General features: G+C 37.0%; 1 protein-coding gene across 1 annotated transcript in view; it reads left to right on the forward strand.

The window, feature by feature from the left end:
• LOC114051976 (probable G-protein coupled receptor 139) overlaps positions 1-3,680 on the forward strand; it is a 47,653-nt gene extending 43,973 nt beyond the window's left edge. Inside the window, exon 2 of the mRNA XM_027874390.1 lies at positions 2,746-3,680. Coding sequence (XP_027730191.1) covers positions 2,746-3,680 — 935 coding nt within the window. The remainder of the gene's footprint in view (positions 1-2,745) is intronic.
• Positions 3,681-21,282: the final 17,602 nt, after the last annotated feature.

Raw genomic sequence — 21,282 nt, forward strand, 5'->3', positions numbered from 1 at the left:
ACTCTCCACCACTTCAAAACAATTTTCCATAGCATTTTGAGAGGGAGAAGGGGAAGAATAGGCCTCTCAAAACCAATTGTGACACAGCCCTTCAGCATGATCCAGAACTACTGTGGTTACATTGTGGAGACAAACAGCTAAGTATCTTCTCATATTGTGCTAAGAAGATTGTTCTATATGGAGATTTCACTAAGTGGCCCCCTGAGTCTTCAGAGGGTAAATTTATTCTTATTGAAATCAAAAGAGCTTGTCTTACATATCCAAGGCTTTAAGGACTGCAAAGCACTTTACAAATATTTTCTCCTTTTGACCTTACAAAAATCTCATTTTATAAATGAGGAAACCAAGGAAACTTTCTAGCCACTGTTTCTAGCCTCTAGCCAGAGGAATCCAAAGGAATCCAAAAAGGAAGGAATCCAAAGCTTGGGGATGTTTATACAACCTCTATGGGTTACCTGAGTTAAAGTATTTTTTAAATCTGAGTAATCTAAATGTACTTACCGGTCTGTCCTGGGGTTATTAGCTATCTAGCACCTATCTACTTCATTTTTTGGGCCAGTAAGATGGGCCCCGGGTCACAACTGTACAACCTACAAGTTTTGCTCTTTAGCTAGCCTGTAGGTAGGTCACACAGAGTATGGAACCTGGAATCAAGAAAACCAGAGTCCAAATTTGGCCTCAGATACTTACTATTGTGTGACCCTGGGTAAGCTACAGAATCTCTAGCGACCTCAATTTCCTCCTCTGTAAAATAGAGTTTTTGTAAAGATAAAAGAGAAAATATTTGCAAAGTGCTTTACAAACCTTAAAGCCTATATAAACAATGATTACTAGCAGTAGTAATAATAACTAGCATTTACAGAGTACTTGAGAAAGGAGGGTAAAAGGAATTCATTAATATAGAAAGGAAGAACATGTGAGTAGAACTTGATATTTCTTATCATTGGAGTACATGAGAAGAAGTATACAAATATTGAGGAAGGGGTAGGAGGAAATGAACATCAAATGAGCTACACTTATTGGAAATAGACAAAGGAAAGTTGAACACATACATATGCAAAAAAAAAAGTTTAGTGTAGAAGTACCTCAAATCCAACAAAGAAACATGCAAGAATGGGGGGAGGGGCTAAAAGGGAGGCTAATACTGGGGAAGAAATAGTCACAAGCAAAACAAATGCTATGATACTGAAAGGGATTTTAAATAAGAAAAAACAAAAAGCATGAAGAACTAGAATTTAAGGGACTGCCCATCATTTAGGGAATGGTTGGACAAATTTTGATACGTGGATGCAATGAAATAATACAGCACCATAAGAAATAACAAAAATTACAATTGTAAAGAATTTATGTAATATGAATTGATGCAAGAAGAAGTGAGCAAAATCAGAACAAAGACAGTAACATTATAAAAATAAGTAACTTTGAAAGATAGCAGAACTCCATTCAATGCAATAACCAACCATGTGTCCAAAAGAATTACATTGAAACATGTTACCCATCTACCAAGAAAAATGATGATGAACTCAAGATTCAAAAAGAAATCTACATCTTTGGATATGGCCACTTTTTCTTTTTCATTTAACTAGGCTTATTCATCCCAACGATTTTTTTTTAACATTTTGGTAATGCCCAAAAGGTGGGCCACTGAAACATTTTTGAATGCATAGGACAGAAGGAAGTTCAGAAGGAAGTACAACAAGCAGAACAATTTGAAAATAATATGGAATTATTATAGTGGGTTTTTTTTCAAAAGATAGCCAAGTGAAATGGAGATTCATGCTTTAATATACTATCCTCTTTTGGTATTATGCTAGGTGTATATAAATGTACTTTTTTGTTGTTCAAGTTCAGAATTCTAAAAAAAAAATTAATTATAATTGCCGAGTTTGGTCCCAGAAGAAAAAAAGATGAAAATGCACTTCTCTTCCGTATTGATGAGAGGGTGAGGAAAGGAGAGGGAAGGGACTATGAGTAGTGGACTCTGTATATAAAGTCAAATTTCACTGATATCTTGGCTAGTTTTTCTGAACTGTTGTTTTCCCACTCCCCTTTCTTTGTCACATGGGGTAGATCTCTGGGAGGGAGAGAAAAGGGAAATATATTGGGAAATGTAAGAGATATAAAAATAAAATAGATCAATAAAAATCTTCAAAAGAAGATATCATTTAGTCTAACTTTCTCATTTCAGAGAGGAGAAAACTGAGGCCCCAAAAGATAAATTTACCCAGAGTTATTCAGTGAGCTATTTCCAAAGAATCTATAGATCCTTTGAATAAGATAGCCCATGACTAAAGAAACTGGTACAAAATGAGGAAGTGGAATTTGAAAATGAATCTGAAAATCATTCTCTTAGAATCCTAAGTCTAGAATACCCAATCAGGAATCAATCAATAAATCAATAGACATTTATTAAGCACCTACTATGTGTCAGATACTCTGCTAAGTGACAAGAATGCAAAAAGAGGCAAAGACTTTCCCCGCCTTTAAGGAGCTTACAGTCTAATGGAGGAGAAAAGTCTCAAGGGTTCATCCAGTCAATCTCCATGCCTCCTGCCAGGACCAATTTAAATGATGGTTATCGATATAGTAGTAAAGTGCACACTAACCATTAAAAGAATTTGGGCCTTTGTCTCCACTTTGCATGATTGCCACTGCATAAACCCATGAGATGTGGGCTTGGGGATTGATGTTAACCAAAAAGTCATGTGTGCTTCTAAACAGTATTAATTTCTCTTTTCTCTGCAGCTAACATCTTAACTGTGATCATCCTGTCCCAGCTAGTGGCACGTAGACAGAAGTCATCCTATAACTATCTCTTAGCCCTTGCTGCTGCTGACATCATGGTCCTCTTCTTCATTGTGTTTGTAGATTTTTTGCTGGAAGATTTTATCTTAAACAAACAGATGCCTCATGTCCCAGATAAAATCATAGAAGTTCTGGAATTTTCTTCCATTCACACCTCCATTTGGATTACTGTTCCATTAACTATTGACAGGTATATTGCAGTCTGCCATCCACTCAAATACCACACTGTTTCCTATCCAGCTCGCACTCGGAAAGTCATCATAAGTGTCTACGTTACCTGCTTTCTGACCAGCATCCCATATTACTGGTGGCCCAATATATGGATTGAAGACTACATCAGTACTTCTATGCACCATGTCCTCATCTGGGTTCATTGTTTCACCGTGTACCTGGTGCCCTGCTCCATTTTTTTCATCTTAAATTCTATCATTGTATATAAGCTTAGGCGAAAAAGCAATTTCCGACTCCGTGGCTATTCCACAGGAAAAACCACAGCTATTCTGTTCACCATCACTTCCATTTTTGCCACACTTTGGGCACCCAGAATGATAATGATCCTATATCATCTTTATGTGTCACCTATCCACAATAGCTGGTTAGTGCATATTATATCAGACATTGCCAATATGCTGGCCTTGTTGAACACTGCAATCAACTTCTTCCTTTATTGTTTTATCAGCAAGAGGTTCCGTACCATGGCAGCTGGAACACTGAAAGCTTTCTTTAAGTGTCAAAAGCAGCCTGTCCAGTTCTATACTAATCATAACTTCTCAATAACAAGTAGTCCCTGGATTTCACCAGCCAATTCCCACTGTATCAAAATGCTGGTTTATCAATATGATAAAAATGGGAAGCCTATAAAAGTATCCCCATGACCAGGTTGCTATTTTCACTTCTGCTCCATTTAATGGGGCTCTAAGATCTTCACATTATACTTGCTGAAACTTCTCTTCCCAAGAGTGGTAATCAGATTTCTTGTCTCTGTAGCCTAAAAGACTATCGAACTGGTAGAATGAATGCTGGTCTGGTAGAAAAAGAAGAGAAGCATAATTTTGTTTTGGTTTTTTTTGGCAAGTCATGTTAAGAGTGAAAATCCCTGCCAGTTTGATACCTTTATGGAGGGCAAGAGTACTTTGCTCTTGGGTCTGTATGGACCAATGGCATAAAAAATAGTATGTAGTCAAGTCTCAGCACTCTATGTGGTCACTGGGAATAACTCATTTTTTTCAATACACCCAAGACCCAGTAGTGCTTAATTGATACTACATTCTTTATTCAATGAGCTAAGGTAATCTCTTCATCATGCTATTCCTAGCTCCTAAAATTGAATGTTTCTGCATTTTTTCAAGGTCTTGTTTGCATTTGGTGCACTTACCGAAAAGGGGGTTTTTGACTTGACATATCTCCCCACTCATTAGTTGCTGGTGCTAAAGATGACACTTCGGGAAATAGAAGCATCTTTACCTGTCCTTCTCACTTTTGATAGGCTCTCTTGGAAAAATCTCTGGAACAAAATACTTTCCGTTCCTATTTCCTGGGCAACCAAGAAGCATCCCCACAAACTAACTTTATGTATAGATTGTTTTCATCTTATCCAAGACAAAGGATCTTCTGGCAAGTAAAAGAAAAGGAAGATTTCTTGAGCCCAAAACAACAACAGCAGCAAATTATTGCCATTAGTTTTCATTGAATTTTCCAGAGGCTCATGAGTTTATGGAACTATACATGGACACAGCACTCTAATATTTTTCATCTAAAAGGCTTGCCTTGTGGGGGTTTTTTTCTTCAAAAATCCAAATAAACCTTTTAAGCATAGAATTTCAAGTTTGCTTTTTATGGAAGCCATGCAGCAATGAAAACAAGATCCACAGTTCTTCTTGTACAGACATTCTCTGATTTGCTTTTTTTGAGGTGAGGTAAAAATGGGCCAAATATTTTGGGTTCAGTTATGAGAGTTCTCCAAGTTTTAAACAAGGACAAAAATCAACTCTCCCCAATAATTCATATGTACAATCAGCTTTCCCAAATAGTTTCCCAGACAGAAACTGTTAACATAACAGGGAAGCATGCCTGCATCTCCATACTGGACTCCCATTGTCCAGTAGGGTTAGTTCTGATTTATAGCTGGACTGTTATAATGATGATAACCTATTTCCTTCCATACTCCCAATATGCACAATATAGTGTCAATGAATCAGGTTTTCCACGTGGTATCCTACAAACGTATACACATATCTGAATACATATACACATACATGCCCAACTGATTTGAATTCATATGCATCCAATTCTCTATATCAAGGAAGGAAATCCATCCAAGAATAGCTCACCACACTCTGACTGAAGTTATAGGGCTGAAAAATCATCTTGTTTTAGAAGAATTTTAGGTGATTCTTCCAAAATGACTCTGAAAATTCAAAATAGGATGCTTTTATGATAATGGCCCTTGTTTCCTTGAGAATCTAGTAAGGTTCTCACTAGAACAAATTACCTTAGTAATATGTTTTAACTTTATTTGGGTCCCAAAGTTGAGTGTGTATGTATATCCATTTGAACAGGATTTGCAATAGATGAATGGGAAAAGACCACTCTATTGCAGTTAATCATGACTCCCCTGAGCAGCCCAAATTCCAAGGAGTGTCTATATTTTACTGTTTCAGTCTTCATGGCCCTACCTGTTCCCTATTAACCCCTTAAATGAGTGCTTTCTTGTGGATTTATATTTACCAAAGTGTATCAACACATAATAGGTCTATTTATTTTTTAAATGCTTAGTGACAAGGAATGCTAGTTTAAGTTTTATGTAAATGAGTTCAAGTGCAATATCTATAAAGATTAAGTGATTCATTTTTGTGACTGTATTTATCATGGAAGATAATATTTATATGAATTCCATTGTTCTATACTAATCACATATAAACTTGAATGTTGAGGTTTGTTAGGTTTTTTTTAAGACTGAGCATAAAGAATGTTTTCCATGTGCTTCAATTCATTACTTTTCTGAACAATAGAGACTCGACTGACTAGTGGTGTCATTGATTTTCCTTTGGATTATATTTTATATCTTCATAAGTAACATATAAAAGAGATCTGATTTTTTAAGCCATTCCATTGAATCCTTACTCTCTTCTGGTTAGAATTCATGTGAATGTCTCTATGTGTCTCTTGAACAATTTCATTATGTGTTTCTTAAATATGTCTCTTGAACAATTTTGCTTCAGAGAAATCGAGGGCTTTAACTTATTATTAATAGTGATAAAAGTAAATAAATAAATAAAGATAATAAATACTCTGAAGACTTTTATTTCAGGCTAGTTTGGGAAACAAAGACTTGACTAAAGAAATCTGCCATGTTGGAGCCACTGTCCATGAGTTGTGGCCTAACTTTTGGTCTGTGAGGCTCCTTGGAAAGGCTGCTAATGAGCCAAACTCTTGCTATATGATTTGGACCTCCTATGGGCATACAGTAAAGTTAAGCAAGCACATACTGTATTTTCATTAAACCACTTGGGAACTAGAATGTCTTAGAGGGACAAGGAATGGAAGAGAGAGGAGGAAAGAGAAGATGATAAAGAAAAATCAATTTACAGGAGGATTGAATGTCTATTACAATAACGTACTTGAGAAAAGTGACTGCATATTTAATGTTGAGGGACCAGCTAGGAATGTCTAAAGTGACTAAGTGAGTTAAATTGAATTTTAGGTATTCCAGGTCTAAGAATAAGAAGTATATCTAAATTGTAAATGTTCATATTTTCTTAAGTAGATACTATATTGTGTTTGGCAAACTTGTTTGTATGAATAATAAATTCAGATCTGGTGCGTACTTTGTTTTTCATGCTTGTGGCTATTGAGAGTGCTTATGTAAGCAACTGAAAAGCTAAAATGATAAACCTGAATTGTGCCTTTTACCTATTCAATACAATAGACATCCATTATTAATTTACTACATCCAATGTACTATACGAGGTGCACTTAGCACAGTACCTGACACATAGTGGTGCTTAATAAATGCTTACTGACTGACTGAATATACAAAGTCAAAACTGAGAAGTCATGGAGAAGGTATGATATAGTGGAAAGAGTATATTCAGATTCAGAGGACCTGGGTTCAAATCCCAGCACTACGACTTGCTATCTGTGTGACATTGGTACAGTCTTTTAGCCTCAGTTTTCCCTTCTCAGAAATGAGGGAGTTTGACTAGTAGACCTCTAAAATCCCTTCCACTCCCAGATCTATGATCTATGATAATTTCCTGCCTTCAAGGAACTTAAATTCTACTTGAGGGATGCAACATGTACACACATATAAGCAAACTAAAAGGAATATCACGAAGAAGAGAGCCCTGTCTCACCTTATGCATTGCACTAGTTTTATGAGAAGGAAGCATGAGTAGCATCTACTCTGTGACCAAAAGATACATTTTTGTTTCTTCAGGATAGATTTGGAGGGAAGAGACACCATTCTTCTTGTAAACATAGAAAATAAAACCAGTCAACTCTGTTACGGAGAAGTCCATTATTTCTCTATCAATAATCTCTCCTGTACGTGTAAAGCCATACATTAATATAATGGTTATGATACAACAATGCATGATGATCATAATGATGAAAGACAGAATGATATAGTAGAAGTACCTTTGCAGTTCAAATCCTCATCCTGCTACTTACTTCCCATGTGACTCCTCTGCAGCCTCAGTTTTTTTTTTACCCATAAAATAAAAGAGCTTGCACTAGATGGTCTTTAAGGCCCCTTATAGTTCTAAGTCACATAATAACCCTGAGGCTTTGCAAAATTCTTGATCACCAAAAAAAGAATTATGTTCATTGCAATAATCTTAGTGCTTAATATATTTTGTGATCTTCTAATCTTTCAATTATAGGTGATCCATATATGATATATAGGATCACTTTCTTTTAACCACAAGACCGGGTGAACTAGGATGCTCCATTACCCTGACCATGCTAGAGAATAGAACATTGATTGTGCCCAGAAGTCCTGGCTACTTATCCTCCAGGTTCCACATTATTCCACTCAAATGGCCATTTATACTAACAACCATGTACCTAGTCTCAATCTATTTCTACATCAACTTGGGGAATAAAAATTATAATACAAACATGTGGAAGAAAATTATTGAAAGGTTGTGTTATAACTTCAGAGTAAAGCTTATGGGTTTGGGTTTAGCTTTCTAATTTTCCTACCAACCCAGGGAGGCAGAATAAAAGGCAGTTTATGGAAGCCAAACTGTTAAATAATAATCCTTTTATTAGTGCACTCAGCTAAATGTGATGGCTCAGCCATTATGGCAATATGCAATTAATCCCTTGTATTTGCTAGACACAACAAGGTGGTTAGAGGCTTGTGTCTACTGGGATAAATAGAACTGTGAATTTCCTAGGTTTATTGGAAGGATGTGTCACTGTCATGCCAGGAAAAAGAGAGGAAAGAAATTCTCTGATTAAAAGGAGAATAAAGCTGCAGAGGAAACAAACTCATCATCAACATTCTGAAATTAAAATCACCATGTTAATGAAGTATTGTCACCTACAAAATGGTCATTGAATATTCTCCATCATACTCTCCATACATATGAGACATGAGGAAATAGGCTTAAATGATAGCATCTAGGGATCAAAGTTAGATATACTTTTAAACTTTGAAAGAGTTATGATTTCAATAGTATAGATAGTCTCTTCATTGATGAAGACTGCAACCCTTGTATGTTTCATAGCCTGACATAGTAAAACAAAAACAACAATGACAACAACAAAACTTCTTACCTGAGGTGTTCACCGCTCTTAGAAAGACTGGTCCTACATTAAAAGATAGATACCTCCTTCACCAGCAGAGCCATAACTGGCAATTCTGGTACCCATGACAAGCACTATAAAAAGCATCTGGCATGAACAAGATAAATGGCATTTTTCTATTAATGTTTTAAGACAATTTTTGAGGGAGAGATGAGACCTAGGATATGTAGGAGGTTGAGATCACAGTATATCCCATAGATGGGGGAGGGGAGACAAAAATTCAAGGGCAATTCGAGATCTATGCTGGGTAGTAGAGGCCACTACTGAAGAACTGAACAAGGTTGGGCCAAAGAGGAACCCAACCTTTAAGAACCCATGGTTACTGCTATACTCCAAATGAGGTGTCAGAATTGGACATTCTGTTTCTGTCCATGGTTCTGAAATCATTTTACAGTCTTTTCGTTTCATTAATTTCATAGTTGTAACTCATTTTAGGTGAAACCTGATGTTTGAAAATCCAGATTTACACAAATACACATACACATGCACACATAAATGAATTAGGGAGCATTATTTCTTTTTGCAAAATGATTACTGATTTTATAATACCTTTTTATAGTGAGATTCATTTTAAAAATAAACCCTGCCAGTGTACTTAAAACATCCAGCAAATTCAATTCAACCAACATTTATTTAATTGAATTTGTATAATATTAACTTAATTTATTAAAATTTGGCTTAGTGGAAAGAGGACTTGACTGACAGTCAAGAGATCTTAGCTCTTGTCCTAGCTCTACCATTAAATTATTGTATGGCTTTTGGGATGTCACATTACAACCCATGCAGTGGGGAATTGGAGCCAGAGCTATAAAGGAAGCCTGGTTTGCCTTGAAACACCATTAAAAGCTTTGAAATGCACTAAAGGGTCATAGCATAACAGTTGAGAAATATTATTCTGATGTATAACATTCATGGTTATACAACCCAAGATAGGACTTTAGCCATCTTCACTTGCTGTTAGCAGTGACAGTATTTGTATATATCAGGAGACAAAATGAATTTAAAAGTACCTCAATTACTGCACTTTTTAGAAAATTGACCAGCTACAAATTGACTAGGGACTAAGAAGGGGAAAAACTGTATGAATACGGAAACTTGGGCCAATAAAGTTTACTATGAGCAGGAGGAGTTAGTAACTGCTTTTTAACAATCTGAAGAATCATATAAAAGTTTCTATTAAGATCATTTACAAAAAACAATAGAGTGACTACAGAAACTGATGAGAGTCAGCATGGTACAGTAGCGAAAGTTTTTGAGCAATAGGTTTTTATAGGTTTTGAGTAATAGGACCTGGGTTTGCATCCCAGACCTATGAACCTTGATCACTTAGCCTCTCTGAACCTCAGTCTCATCATGTACACAATAAAGTTATTGGACAAGATGGACTCTATAGTTCTTGTTAGCTCTAAACCTGTAATCTTAAAACCTCTCTGGTTCTGTTTCTTCATCTGCAAAGTGAGGACTTTTGACTAGATGATTTCTTATATACCTTCCAACTCTAAAATCCCATGAATATAAAATACAACTTATCTGTGGTGAAAAATGTCTACACCTTTAAGATATCTTGATTCAAATCCAGATTTTTCTAGTCCCTGAAGCAGTGTCTATCAGTAAATTGGGCACCTATGGTAATATTTGTTCTTTTAAATTAGCAGTAAAGTTCATACAAAATACCCAACTAATTCAGAATGTAGCACTTCAGATGCTGAGATTAAGCTTATCTTTGAAAAGAGAACTTGCTAAGTAAGTTATATAAATAAGAATGCAGGAGGAGCTAATCACATATGGATAAACTGTTTTGAATTATTTTTGAAGAATTAATTTAGCTACAATGACTATCTTATTACAAATTATTCTGGCCTATTTTTTAGTTCAGGGATTTGTAGAGCCCTCTATGTGGCAACATGTTGTTGGACTTCTTAAAAGAAATTAAATTTGTTTTTCAAAGATTTTGTAATTTAGATGTTTCATTAATCCATGATGGACTTCCCACAATGAATCCAAATTGGTGATGTTCTGCCATATATTTCTGACTCTCTCTAGCCCTTACTCCTTCCTTCTCAATAATTAGGAATTCTACAAATATGGTCCATTGATTCTCCCAAACCACCCAGAGACAGGTGAGATGTGTTGTCACCATACCTACAGACCAAGCAATGAAAGGTCCTGTTGATCCTTTCTAGACATATCACTGAGATTACTCCCTTCAAGTAGAGTCTATTTGAAATTCTTCATCCACATAGAGCCTTGGTGGCACTTCCTAGACTATTAGTGGGAACACAGCTACTTTTTAGGACAGTGATTCCCAACTCTGACTCGGTAATACCCCAGGCTGTTTTTTATTATCTTAAGGAGAGTCATACAACTCTCAAAAGTTCTAAAAACATTTTAATTGACTTTAAGTAATTTAATTAAGTATTCATGTGCCATATGACACTTACATTTTAATAAAAATAACTTCAGAGTGACACAAGTCCCAAAGGGTTGGGTGGGAACCACTGCCCTGGTGACATTCAATCTAATTATTAACCAAAGCTCCCAAAGGAAAGCATGCTTCTAACATTTACTATTGGGCTTTGTCCAAGTCAGTTCCACATGACAATACAGAATCCAAAACCATTTTGTGCAGTGCCTTGGACTAGGGTCCAGAAGTTAGCCTCAACAAATATTTATTAAGTGCTTACAATGTGCCAGGCACTGTGCTAAACACTGGGGATGCAAATAAAGGCAAAACCAGCCCCTGCCCACTAGGAGCTCACATTCTAATGGGACTGGGAAATACTATATCATTCATATACATATATATATAGATACATATACACATACACACACACACATAAATAGGTATATACAGGATTCATACAGAATAGATAGAAAGTAATTTTAGAGGGGAAGGGTCTAGCAGCTCAAGGGACTGACAAAGTAGAAGGTGAAAAGCTAGAACCCCTTCCAGGAGCAGGAAAGTCACTGCCAGGAGGAAATGACTTGGCCATGAAATGTTTCACCAGTTTCCACCTTCTAGACAGCATAAATACTAAAATAGACAAAAGAGAAGAGACCAGTACATGGCATTCATTCCCTGTGCCCAGCAGCCTCACTGGAGTACAGCCAAACATTAAGGATTAGAAGTAAAGGAGAAAAACCATAAATCTTCATGCTGTCCATTCTCTATACCTAATACAATGAAATATGTTATGCCATTTTATGTTATTCTTTTCTACCAAACAGTTTTCCTCTAACACCTCAATACTGAAAACCACTTCAGCACTCAATATGTAAAGATGGGAAACTATATCAAATCAATTACTAATCCCATTAGGACAGTGATCACTTATTTAAGTGGTGATGAGAAAGTGGAATCAATTTTAGTGGTCTGTGAGGGGACTGGTCCTCATCATGTCAACTGTGACTCCAGGATTCTTAAAGAAAACCAAGGAGAAATGTGTTCCTTGGCTAGAGAGAAGAGCTTACTATTCTTATTAATTGATTTTAAAAAATAACCTGTTGAAACATCTGGCTTCTAAGAGGCAAAGATTAAAATCATCACAAATGACTCAACACTGACAAGTCAATTCATCTCTCTAGGTCATGAGATGTTATGGCTGTCGAGCTACATACCCAGCTTCTTCCAAAGTTCTGTTATCCCCGGTCCTAGTTTATACTGACCATAAAGTGTAGCTCCCTTCCTGCCATCTCTCTGATTAAACCAAATTTGAAAGAATGGTTCAGGAACAATGTCACTCTACTCTCAATGACTCAGTATGCAGGGCCCTGTTTCCAATATCCAAAGAACACTCAGCTGGGTGATGTTACACAGAATTAGGGATCCAAAGTCACCCAATGACATGTAAACCAATCCATAGTCCAAAGATAGTCCATTCTTTCTCTTATTAAAAATAAAAGATCTTCAGAGAAGATGATTCCATAATCAGCAATTAAACCTCATTCACTATCAGGAAATTCTTCCTTACATCTAATCGAAAGTCCCCTGTACAAAATATCATCCTATTTGTTCTTATTTTTTCCTTGGAGTTGAAAAGCCTCTGGCTAACATCCTCTGTTTCAAAGTCATCTTTATTAGAATCTTGGGAAGTGGGGAGGCAAGACACACAGAGCTAGGACCTTAGATTTTTATGTCATGGGATTGGCCGTAGTTGGAAAACATAATATGGAGTCATGAATTGTCCCATTAAGAGTGGCTAGCAATATTTCCATCTTTTCTGGCAAAGAAAGTAAAAAGAACGGAGTTTAAATCAGAGCCAGTGATATGAGGCAGTGTAGTATACTGGGAAGAAGAATATATTGGGTAAATAGAACACTAGATCTAGAGTCCAGGGACCAGAAAACCAGGGTCTGAAGCCCAGCTTTTCTTACTAGTTGCACAAGGCATTAAATCTTTCTGACCCCCAGTTTGCTGATGTATAAAGTGAGATTGTTGAACAAAAGTCCACTGCAGCTCTAAATCCTACAAATGAGGCATTAGTAGAAACATCCTGTCAATAAACATGCTTGGGTCTTGGAAAAAAAAAAATCTAATAAGAAGCATGTATCACTTTCCACTCCCCAAGAGACCTTTGGAAATAGAACCAATAGTTAACTGGCTTAACTTGAGATTGTTTAGTTATGCTCAGAGGCAAGGAGCTGGGCTTGATTACCCTTGGAGGTCTCCTGATGGATGACCCTATTAAAATGTCCAGACAGTGGAGAGGGAAGGAGGGACTAAGTACTAAAGAGGCTTAGGGACTGACACTTGCCTATGACTGAGCTGATGGTAATTCAAGTTGAAACTGAGAGGCCATGTGAGAACTTCAGTGAAGCAATGTCTGCAGTAGCAGGCACTAAATTGCTTGGCTTAAGCTAGCACTTAAGCTAGCATTCCTTCACTTTCATCAACCTTAAGCTTATCCACAAGGATACTGCTCAATGAACTAAATGCCTACTGTCATTGATTTTCACCTGTTGATTTGAAGTGGAAAGAAAACTCATTCAAGGGGTCAGAGTAAGACCTTGTGATAATAGGACCTTTCCTCTATGTGGCATTATTGGATTCCAGAGATGTATTTTTCTTCCTGGAGTATGGAGATATGTTTAAAAAAAAAAGTTATGTGGCTATAGAGCCTCTCTGTAGCCATTTAAGTTAAGGTTATTTTCACTTCAGAAGAGATTATTAGAAGTCCATAACATATTTGCAGATTACAAAGAATCTTAGACACTTTCTTCACTTTCCTAGCCCCCGAACATGACTCTATTTCTTCTTCCAAGTTATTAATGCTCCCTGGGTTAACAACTAATGCTACAATCCTACCTTGTTTCAAAAGCTTGTTATGAACTCAAGGGGATCCAAATTTGACCAAAATTAAGAGGAAAACCACCAGTTTGAATAGATTGAGTACATTTATATAGAACACTCCAATGTCTTGGAACAAATTCCAAGGGAAGGCACTTTTATGAGACTTACTCTATGATTTGAGGAATAATAAAGATGGTCCACTGTCCCCATATAAAGAATAGATTTTCAGGCTTATGTGGTACTTCTCACTAAGCCCAGTGAAAATCAGAGGACTGAAAACTAGATGGGGCTGGAGAGATTTTCTCTGGAGAACCTCCTAGTTCTTACTGGTTTGGAGAGGATGCCAAGGGAAAAAGGAAAGACAATGGAAGTGGTACTAGACAAGAGATGGCAAAGATGAGCCCTATCCAAAGTTCTTATATTGATCTTTTCCAGTCTGGGTAGAGCCTTGAGTTCAGTGACCACTACTATCATAACCCGGATAACAGGAGTTCTTAGCACAAGGGATACAGCTACACAGGAAAAGAGATGGTCCAACAACTACTACTTCCTAGCAAAATTGAAGCAGCAAGTGTCTATTAGTGAAACCAGCTTGGGTTATTCCTGGTGCTCTCCTAGGAGTGGAGAACCTCCCTACTCTTCTCTGCCATTATCCACTTCCTGCTTTTATCCATTCCAACAGGAAACAAGGCAGAAAAGGTAAAAAGCTACTAGTTTTCTTCTCCCTACAGATCTAGACTTGGTGGCTAGCATTTTTAAATGGTGTCTCTTTATGTAGCTTTTTGGATTTCTTATACAGTTGAAACATTAAAACCACATAGCTATCAAAGCTTTGTTGATGTTCAGTTGTTTCAGTTGCGTTCAACTCTTTACGACCCCATTTGGGGTTTTCTTGGCAAAATACTGCAGTGGTGTGCCCTCCAGCTTATTTTACAGAAGTTGAAATTGAGGCAAATAAGGTTAAGTGACTTGCCCAGGGTCACAGGTAATAAGTGTCTGAGGCCAGATTTGAACTCAGGAAGATAAGTCTTCCTGACTTCAGGCATGGCACTTTATCCACTGTGACACCTAGTTCTATTTTCCTGAATTCACATGGGGAGATTGGAAGGCATGGGAAGAAAATCCAAAAGGGGAGAAATATACATTGGAGGTTTGTAAGCACAATTTGAATTTTGACATTTACAAACTGTCCAGGGATTCAGAGCCACACATTAACTAGAGATATGTTTGTTAATTTGTTATATTAACTGTCTAGAACGAGAGAGAACTATCTCCAGGAAGATACCTCTAGTAAATCAGCTGGCACAGTATGACCACAGAGACAGATTAGTGAGCCTCAGCAGGTGGCCATTTTTCCCTTCCTTTTGGAAGGGAATACATGCCAAGTTGGAAAGGAAAGCCACACTCAAGGGAGATGATCCTTTGTTTTCCCTGAAGAAGATCCTTTAGTTTTCCAGGAAGATAGATGATCTCCAGGCATTTACCTCCAACATTACCCTTTCTGTAGTTCTGTTTGGTAAATCAAAAGCCATAACCTAAACTTTATACCTTACTTTATATTGCTGAATGAATTTTGTCTTTTATTTCTTAAACACTATAAATGTAAGAAGATATGGCTTGTTAGGGAAATTTTGAATCAGTAGAGGATATTTTCTCATTTGGACTTTCCTCCAAACAATAATGTGTATATATTAATATCAGACTAGAGACTGAATCCATGATTTCTTTGGCATTGAGAACTCCAAGATGAAGAAGGTCCCTCTACCAATGCAGTGCCTTCTCTCTAATTTATAGTCTTAGAAAGTTGCCTGGAGCACTAGGAGGTTAAGTGACTTGCTGCCGTTAAGTGACACAGCCAGCATGTGCCAGGGGCAGGACTTGAACCCAGATTTTAATGAATTCAAGGACAGCTTTCTATCCACTGTCATTCTCCCTGCACTTCTCTAGATAGATAGATACATAGATAGATACAGACCTACACTATATACAACATTCAATATGTCTCTATTATCTACAGATATATACAATAGATATTATATTGTAGACATATATGTGTACATATATGGGTGTGTATTATATGCGTGTGTATACATACATACATACAAACATACATACATACATAAAGAGAGAGAGAGAAATTGGCTAGAAATTCAGAGTCCAAAGTTTTTCTTCCATATTACCCACATGAAGGACTTCGAACTTGAGAAAAGCCTGGGATAAGAATCATAAAAAAAAAATGACAGGCAACTAGGTGGAATAGTTAAGAATAATTGTGTTAGAATCCTGGCTTATCTAGCTGACTGAACCTGGGCAAGTTATTTAACTTCAGTTTGCTCATCTGTAAAATGACAATAATAATAGCAGTTACCTCGTAGGCTTATAGTAAAGATCCACTGAGATAATATATGTAAAGTGCTTTGACAAACCTTAAAGAACTATGTGAATATTAGTTATAATTATTATAGGAAGTTTTAGATGGGTCATGATTCTTGAATCACTCAAAGGAGGACTTCTATTGAAGTATAAGTTGATTTATTAAGAGAATTATAGGATTTGGAGCTGGAAGGAGACTTAGAGATCACTTAAGTCCAACCCTTTCATTTTATAGATGAGGAAAGATAGATTGAGCAACAAAGTCACAAAGATAGTAGTCAGAACAACTGGGGTGCTGACCCAGGTACTCTGTAGGATGGGAACATCTTAAAGTTAGAGTCAGCCTCACTTTCCTATTTGTGTTCTCCAGTACCTAGCACAGGGTCTACAATATACTAAGTGCTTAATAAATGTTTTTCTGCTTGGTAGCTCAGCCTTACTTCAAATCTAGGGCTCTTTGAGCTACACCATACTGGTCCTCAAGCTTTTACGGATTATGAGAGATTACCTGGCATTCTTTAAATATGAATTGAGATAGAATGAAGAGCCAAATGACCTTCAGATCTTTGGTGATGTACATACTTGGACATTTCAAGAAACCACATTCACTTTTGTTGCATAGAGTTGTAAGGGATCCAGTCATTGTCTAGTCCAACTCATAGTTGAAAAGAATTCTCACTATCAAATACACCATAAGTAGTCATCCAGACTCCACTTGAAGACCTCCAAGGAGAGGGAGGAATCCCATTCCACTCTTGGACATCCTTATTTAAGAAGTTTTCCTGACCACAAGCCTAAATTTTTCCTCTTTATCACTTTTGCTCATTGCTCATAGTTCTACCCTCTGGGACTAAATAGAAAAAGTCCAATCCATTTTCCCTGTTACAGACTTTTAAAAATACAGTTATCATGACCATGAGTCCTCCAAATGAAACATCCCTAATTCCTTCAATGAATTCAATTATGGTATGGTATCCTGGTTGACTTCTTCTGGCCACTCTCCAGCCTATCAGTAGCCTTCTTAAGCTACGATGCTCCAAACTTAACATAGCACTCCAGGTGCCAAGGGCAAAACACAGTGGAACAATCATGTCCTTATTCCTGAAAGCTATACCTCTCCTCAAATAGCCCCAGATCACATGGCACTTTTTTGATCTATCATACCATGGTCTAGGCTCATACTGAGTTTGTAATCCACTAAAATCTCCAGGCCTTTTTCAGCCAAACTACTGTAAATTTGACTTTTTGAACCTATGTAAGACTTTACATTTATCCCTCAAGAATTTCATTCTTAATGTTCTAACCTGTCAAAATCTTCTTGGTTCCTGACTTACCCAGGGTGTTAGCTCTACTTCTAAACTATGAGTAATCTGATATGCTTATAAGCATAAGATCTCTGCCTTTATCTAAGTTATTATCAAAAAAATATTTGGCAACATGAGTACAAACATGGATACATGAGGTACTGTACTGGAGACCTCCTTCCAAGTTGACACCAAACCATTAATAGCTTCTCTTTGAGTCTGGCCATTCAAATAGTCCTGAATTCATCTAATTGTACTGCCTCCTAACCCTATCTCCATCTTTTCCCAAGAGATACTTCATTAAATGTTTTGCTAAAATCTATGTAGAGTATATCTAGTACATTCCCTTGATCTATTCCTTTCAAAAAAGGTATAGTCTGTCATGCCCTATTCTTGATTAAGTCCCTGCTCCCTTTGTCCAGATCTTCATTAATCAATTCTTTAATAATCTGTTCTAAAATTTTTCCTAGGAATCTAAGTCAAGTTCATGGGCCAATAGGTTCCATATGCCATCTTTTTACTTTTTTTAAATTAGGTTAACACTTGCCCTTCTCCAATCCTGTGGTACCACTGCCACTTTATATGAACTTGCAAATATCACTGACAGTGGCTTGCCAATCCTTTCTGAACCAAATAGTGAAGTTCATCTGGGCCAAGTGACTTAAATGCATCAAGACCAACTAGATTTTCTCTTATTATCTGTCAGGGAGCAGACCATCCAGAGGGATGACCCCACTGTAATAAGAAGGTACATCTCTGTATTCACATGGTGGACTGCATCTAGCATACAGACCACCCCTCCCCACATGGATATGGATGTCTAACCCAGGATTTCCTCCCCAGAAGGCTCTCTCCCCAGGCCCATTTCTTTGGTATCCTGCCAACTATGCCATTGGTCAGGGAGCAGACCATCCAGAGGGAGAGTCTCACCATACTGAGAGAGTATTGAGAGAACAAAGAAAGAGGTGATTCAAATCAACATGATAGCAAATGGAGTTTATTCAAAGAGACTTACATACAAGGCCAGTGCTGGGCAGCAGCAGGACAGTGACAGATCTCTGCACTGCCCTCAGATCTAGTCGAATTTTATATATGAACAGAACAAAGAAGGTTTGGTGCCAAAGAATGGCCTGTGATCATATGGGTGGTTATGTAATCATGATACCCAGATGTAGATTATAATAAGGTCACATCTTTATGTTCCCTGTACATTATCTCATTGCATATCATGAGCATTGACTCTTCTTTAGCTATTTTTGTCATTTATAGTGCAAATGCCTTTGTCCTAGGTAGAGAAAACAGAAGCAAAGTAAAAATTGAGCAACTCTGTCACCTCTCTATTGTCTATTTATCATTGTTCCATCCACTCCAAGTACCACTCCTTTTTCCTTTTTTGAGTATCTTCTTTTCTCAGTATAGCTTGAAAAATCATCTTTGCTATCCTGAGCCTACTTCACTGGTCTCAACTGATTCTGAGTTTAAGCACTCCTTACACTATTTTAACAGTCAGTGATATCCTCTTGTATCCATCCTCTGCTACCTACCCATGTTTTCACTTATTTTTTTTAATCTAAGTTGATTGTCAAGTCCCCTGCATCACATAGATCTCTCCAGACAACTCACATTTTTCCTCCTCATTGAAATTGTTTCCCTTTGTGTCTTCCAAATTTCATTTTTATAAGTTGACCATGCTCCTAAGTTGATTTTCCCAGTAGAATTTTAATTTGAAGGATCTTGACTATCCTTACTTTGAACCCTTTTAAATCTACAATGCCTGGCTCTGACTGACCACTTTTCATCACCCCTCTGTCAGATTTCTACTATTCCCACCCCAGCAACCAGCTCTTCCCTGTTAGTCAGAATCAGATCCAATATAGAATTTCCCCTTTTTGGTTCCACCACATTTTAAAAGATGAAATTACAATTTTTAAAAAAGTCAAGAAGTTTTTAGCTCCTCTGCTTTTGACAGAGAGCTGCAGCAGATATCTAGATAACCAGTCTCCCTTCACTACCATGTCATGCTTGTGTGACAGGTTTGTCATTTTTTTCTGAACTCATTTACTTCCTCTTTTTTTACCCCTAGCTGGTCCACACTTCTCCGACTCAGAAGGCAATTTTGTCTCATGACAAGCTCACTTGTGTTTCTCTCCCATTGAGCTCTACATTCTCTATAATGTTTTCCAAAACTGGCTCCTTGATTTCCTTATGAATATGCCTTCTTAATACACACTACCCCATTCCCCCTCTACTTATCCTGTTTCTTTTAAATAAAGCATACCCCTCCAGATCCATGTTTCAGTCATGGGATTCATCCCACCCAGTCTCAGTGACACCTACGAGGTCAAAGTTACCTATTTGCATTAAGTCTCTTGCATATTTCCTGAACTTTGGGCATTTGTATATAAAATATGAGGTTATTGGTTTTGCTACTAGAGCCTTTCTTGGGTTTTGCCTCCTGTTAGTTTCTGGGCATGCTATTCTTCCTTCACCATAAGTATGCTCTATTGTATCTATCTTGCTCAATATACATTGGCAGTTTTCTCTCTCTAGCATTCTATTTAGTGAAACATTATTTTGATTAGATTTATAAGATTCCAGACAAGTACATTCTTACTACCCTTTGTTGGTAGTACTCCAACACAGGCCCAGGCCCTATGTTTTTTTTTCTTTTTTAATAGTATTTTATTTTTCTCCCAATTACATGTCAAGACAATTTTTAGTGCTCATTTTTACAAGATTTGAGCTTCAAATTTTTCTACCTCTCTCCCCTCCCCTTTTCCTAAAATGGTACGCAATTTGATATAGGTAATGCATGTGCTGTCATGTAAAACACACTTCCATATTAGTAACAGTTGTAAAAGAAGAAACAGATCAAAATGGGAAAAAACCATGAAAAAGAATAAAGCAAGTGAAAAAAAATATGCTTCGATCTGCATTCAGAGTCTATCAGTCCTTTATCTGGATGTGAATAGCATTTTCCTTTGTGAGGTTTTTTTTACTTGTCTTTGATCATTGTGTTGCTTGAGAAGAGCTGAGTCATTCATAGTTGATCATCACACAATGTTGCTGATTCTATGTACAATGTTTTCCTGGTTATGTTCATTTCATTTTGCATCAGTTCATACACGTCTTTCCAGATTTTTCTGAAATCGGCCTGTTCATCATTTCTTATTGCACAATTGTTCGACCATTCCCCAACTGATAGGCATCCCCTCAATTTCCAATATTTTGTCACCATGAAAAGGGCTTCTATTAATATTTTTGCACATGTAGGTCCTTTTCCCTTTTTTATGATCTCTTTGGAATACAGACCTAGTAATGGTATCAAAGGATAGGCATAGTTTGGTTGCCCTTCTGGCATGGTTCCAAATTGCTCTCCAGAATGGTTGGATTGGTTCACAACTCTACCCACAATGCGTTAGTGTCCCAATTTTCCCACATCCTCTCCAACATTTATCATTTTCCTTTTTTGTTATATTGGCCAATCTAATAGGTGTGAGGTGGTACCTCAGTTTTGTTTTTATTTGATTTTCTCTAGTCAAAAGTGATTTAGAGCAATTCTTCATATGCTTATAGATAATTTTGATTTCTTCATGTGAAAACTGCCTGTTCACATCCTTTGACCACTTATTGATTGAGGAATGGTTTATATTCTTATAAATTTGACTCAGTTCTCTATATATTTGAGAAACGAAG

Source organism: Vombatus ursinus, unplaced genomic scaffold, assembly GCF_900497805.2.
Source record: "Vombatus ursinus unplaced genomic scaffold, bare-nosed wombat genome assembly UNPS02014807.1, whole genome shotgun sequence".
Classification (NCBI taxonomy): domain Eukaryota; kingdom Metazoa; phylum Chordata; class Mammalia; order Diprotodontia; family Vombatidae; genus Vombatus; species Vombatus ursinus.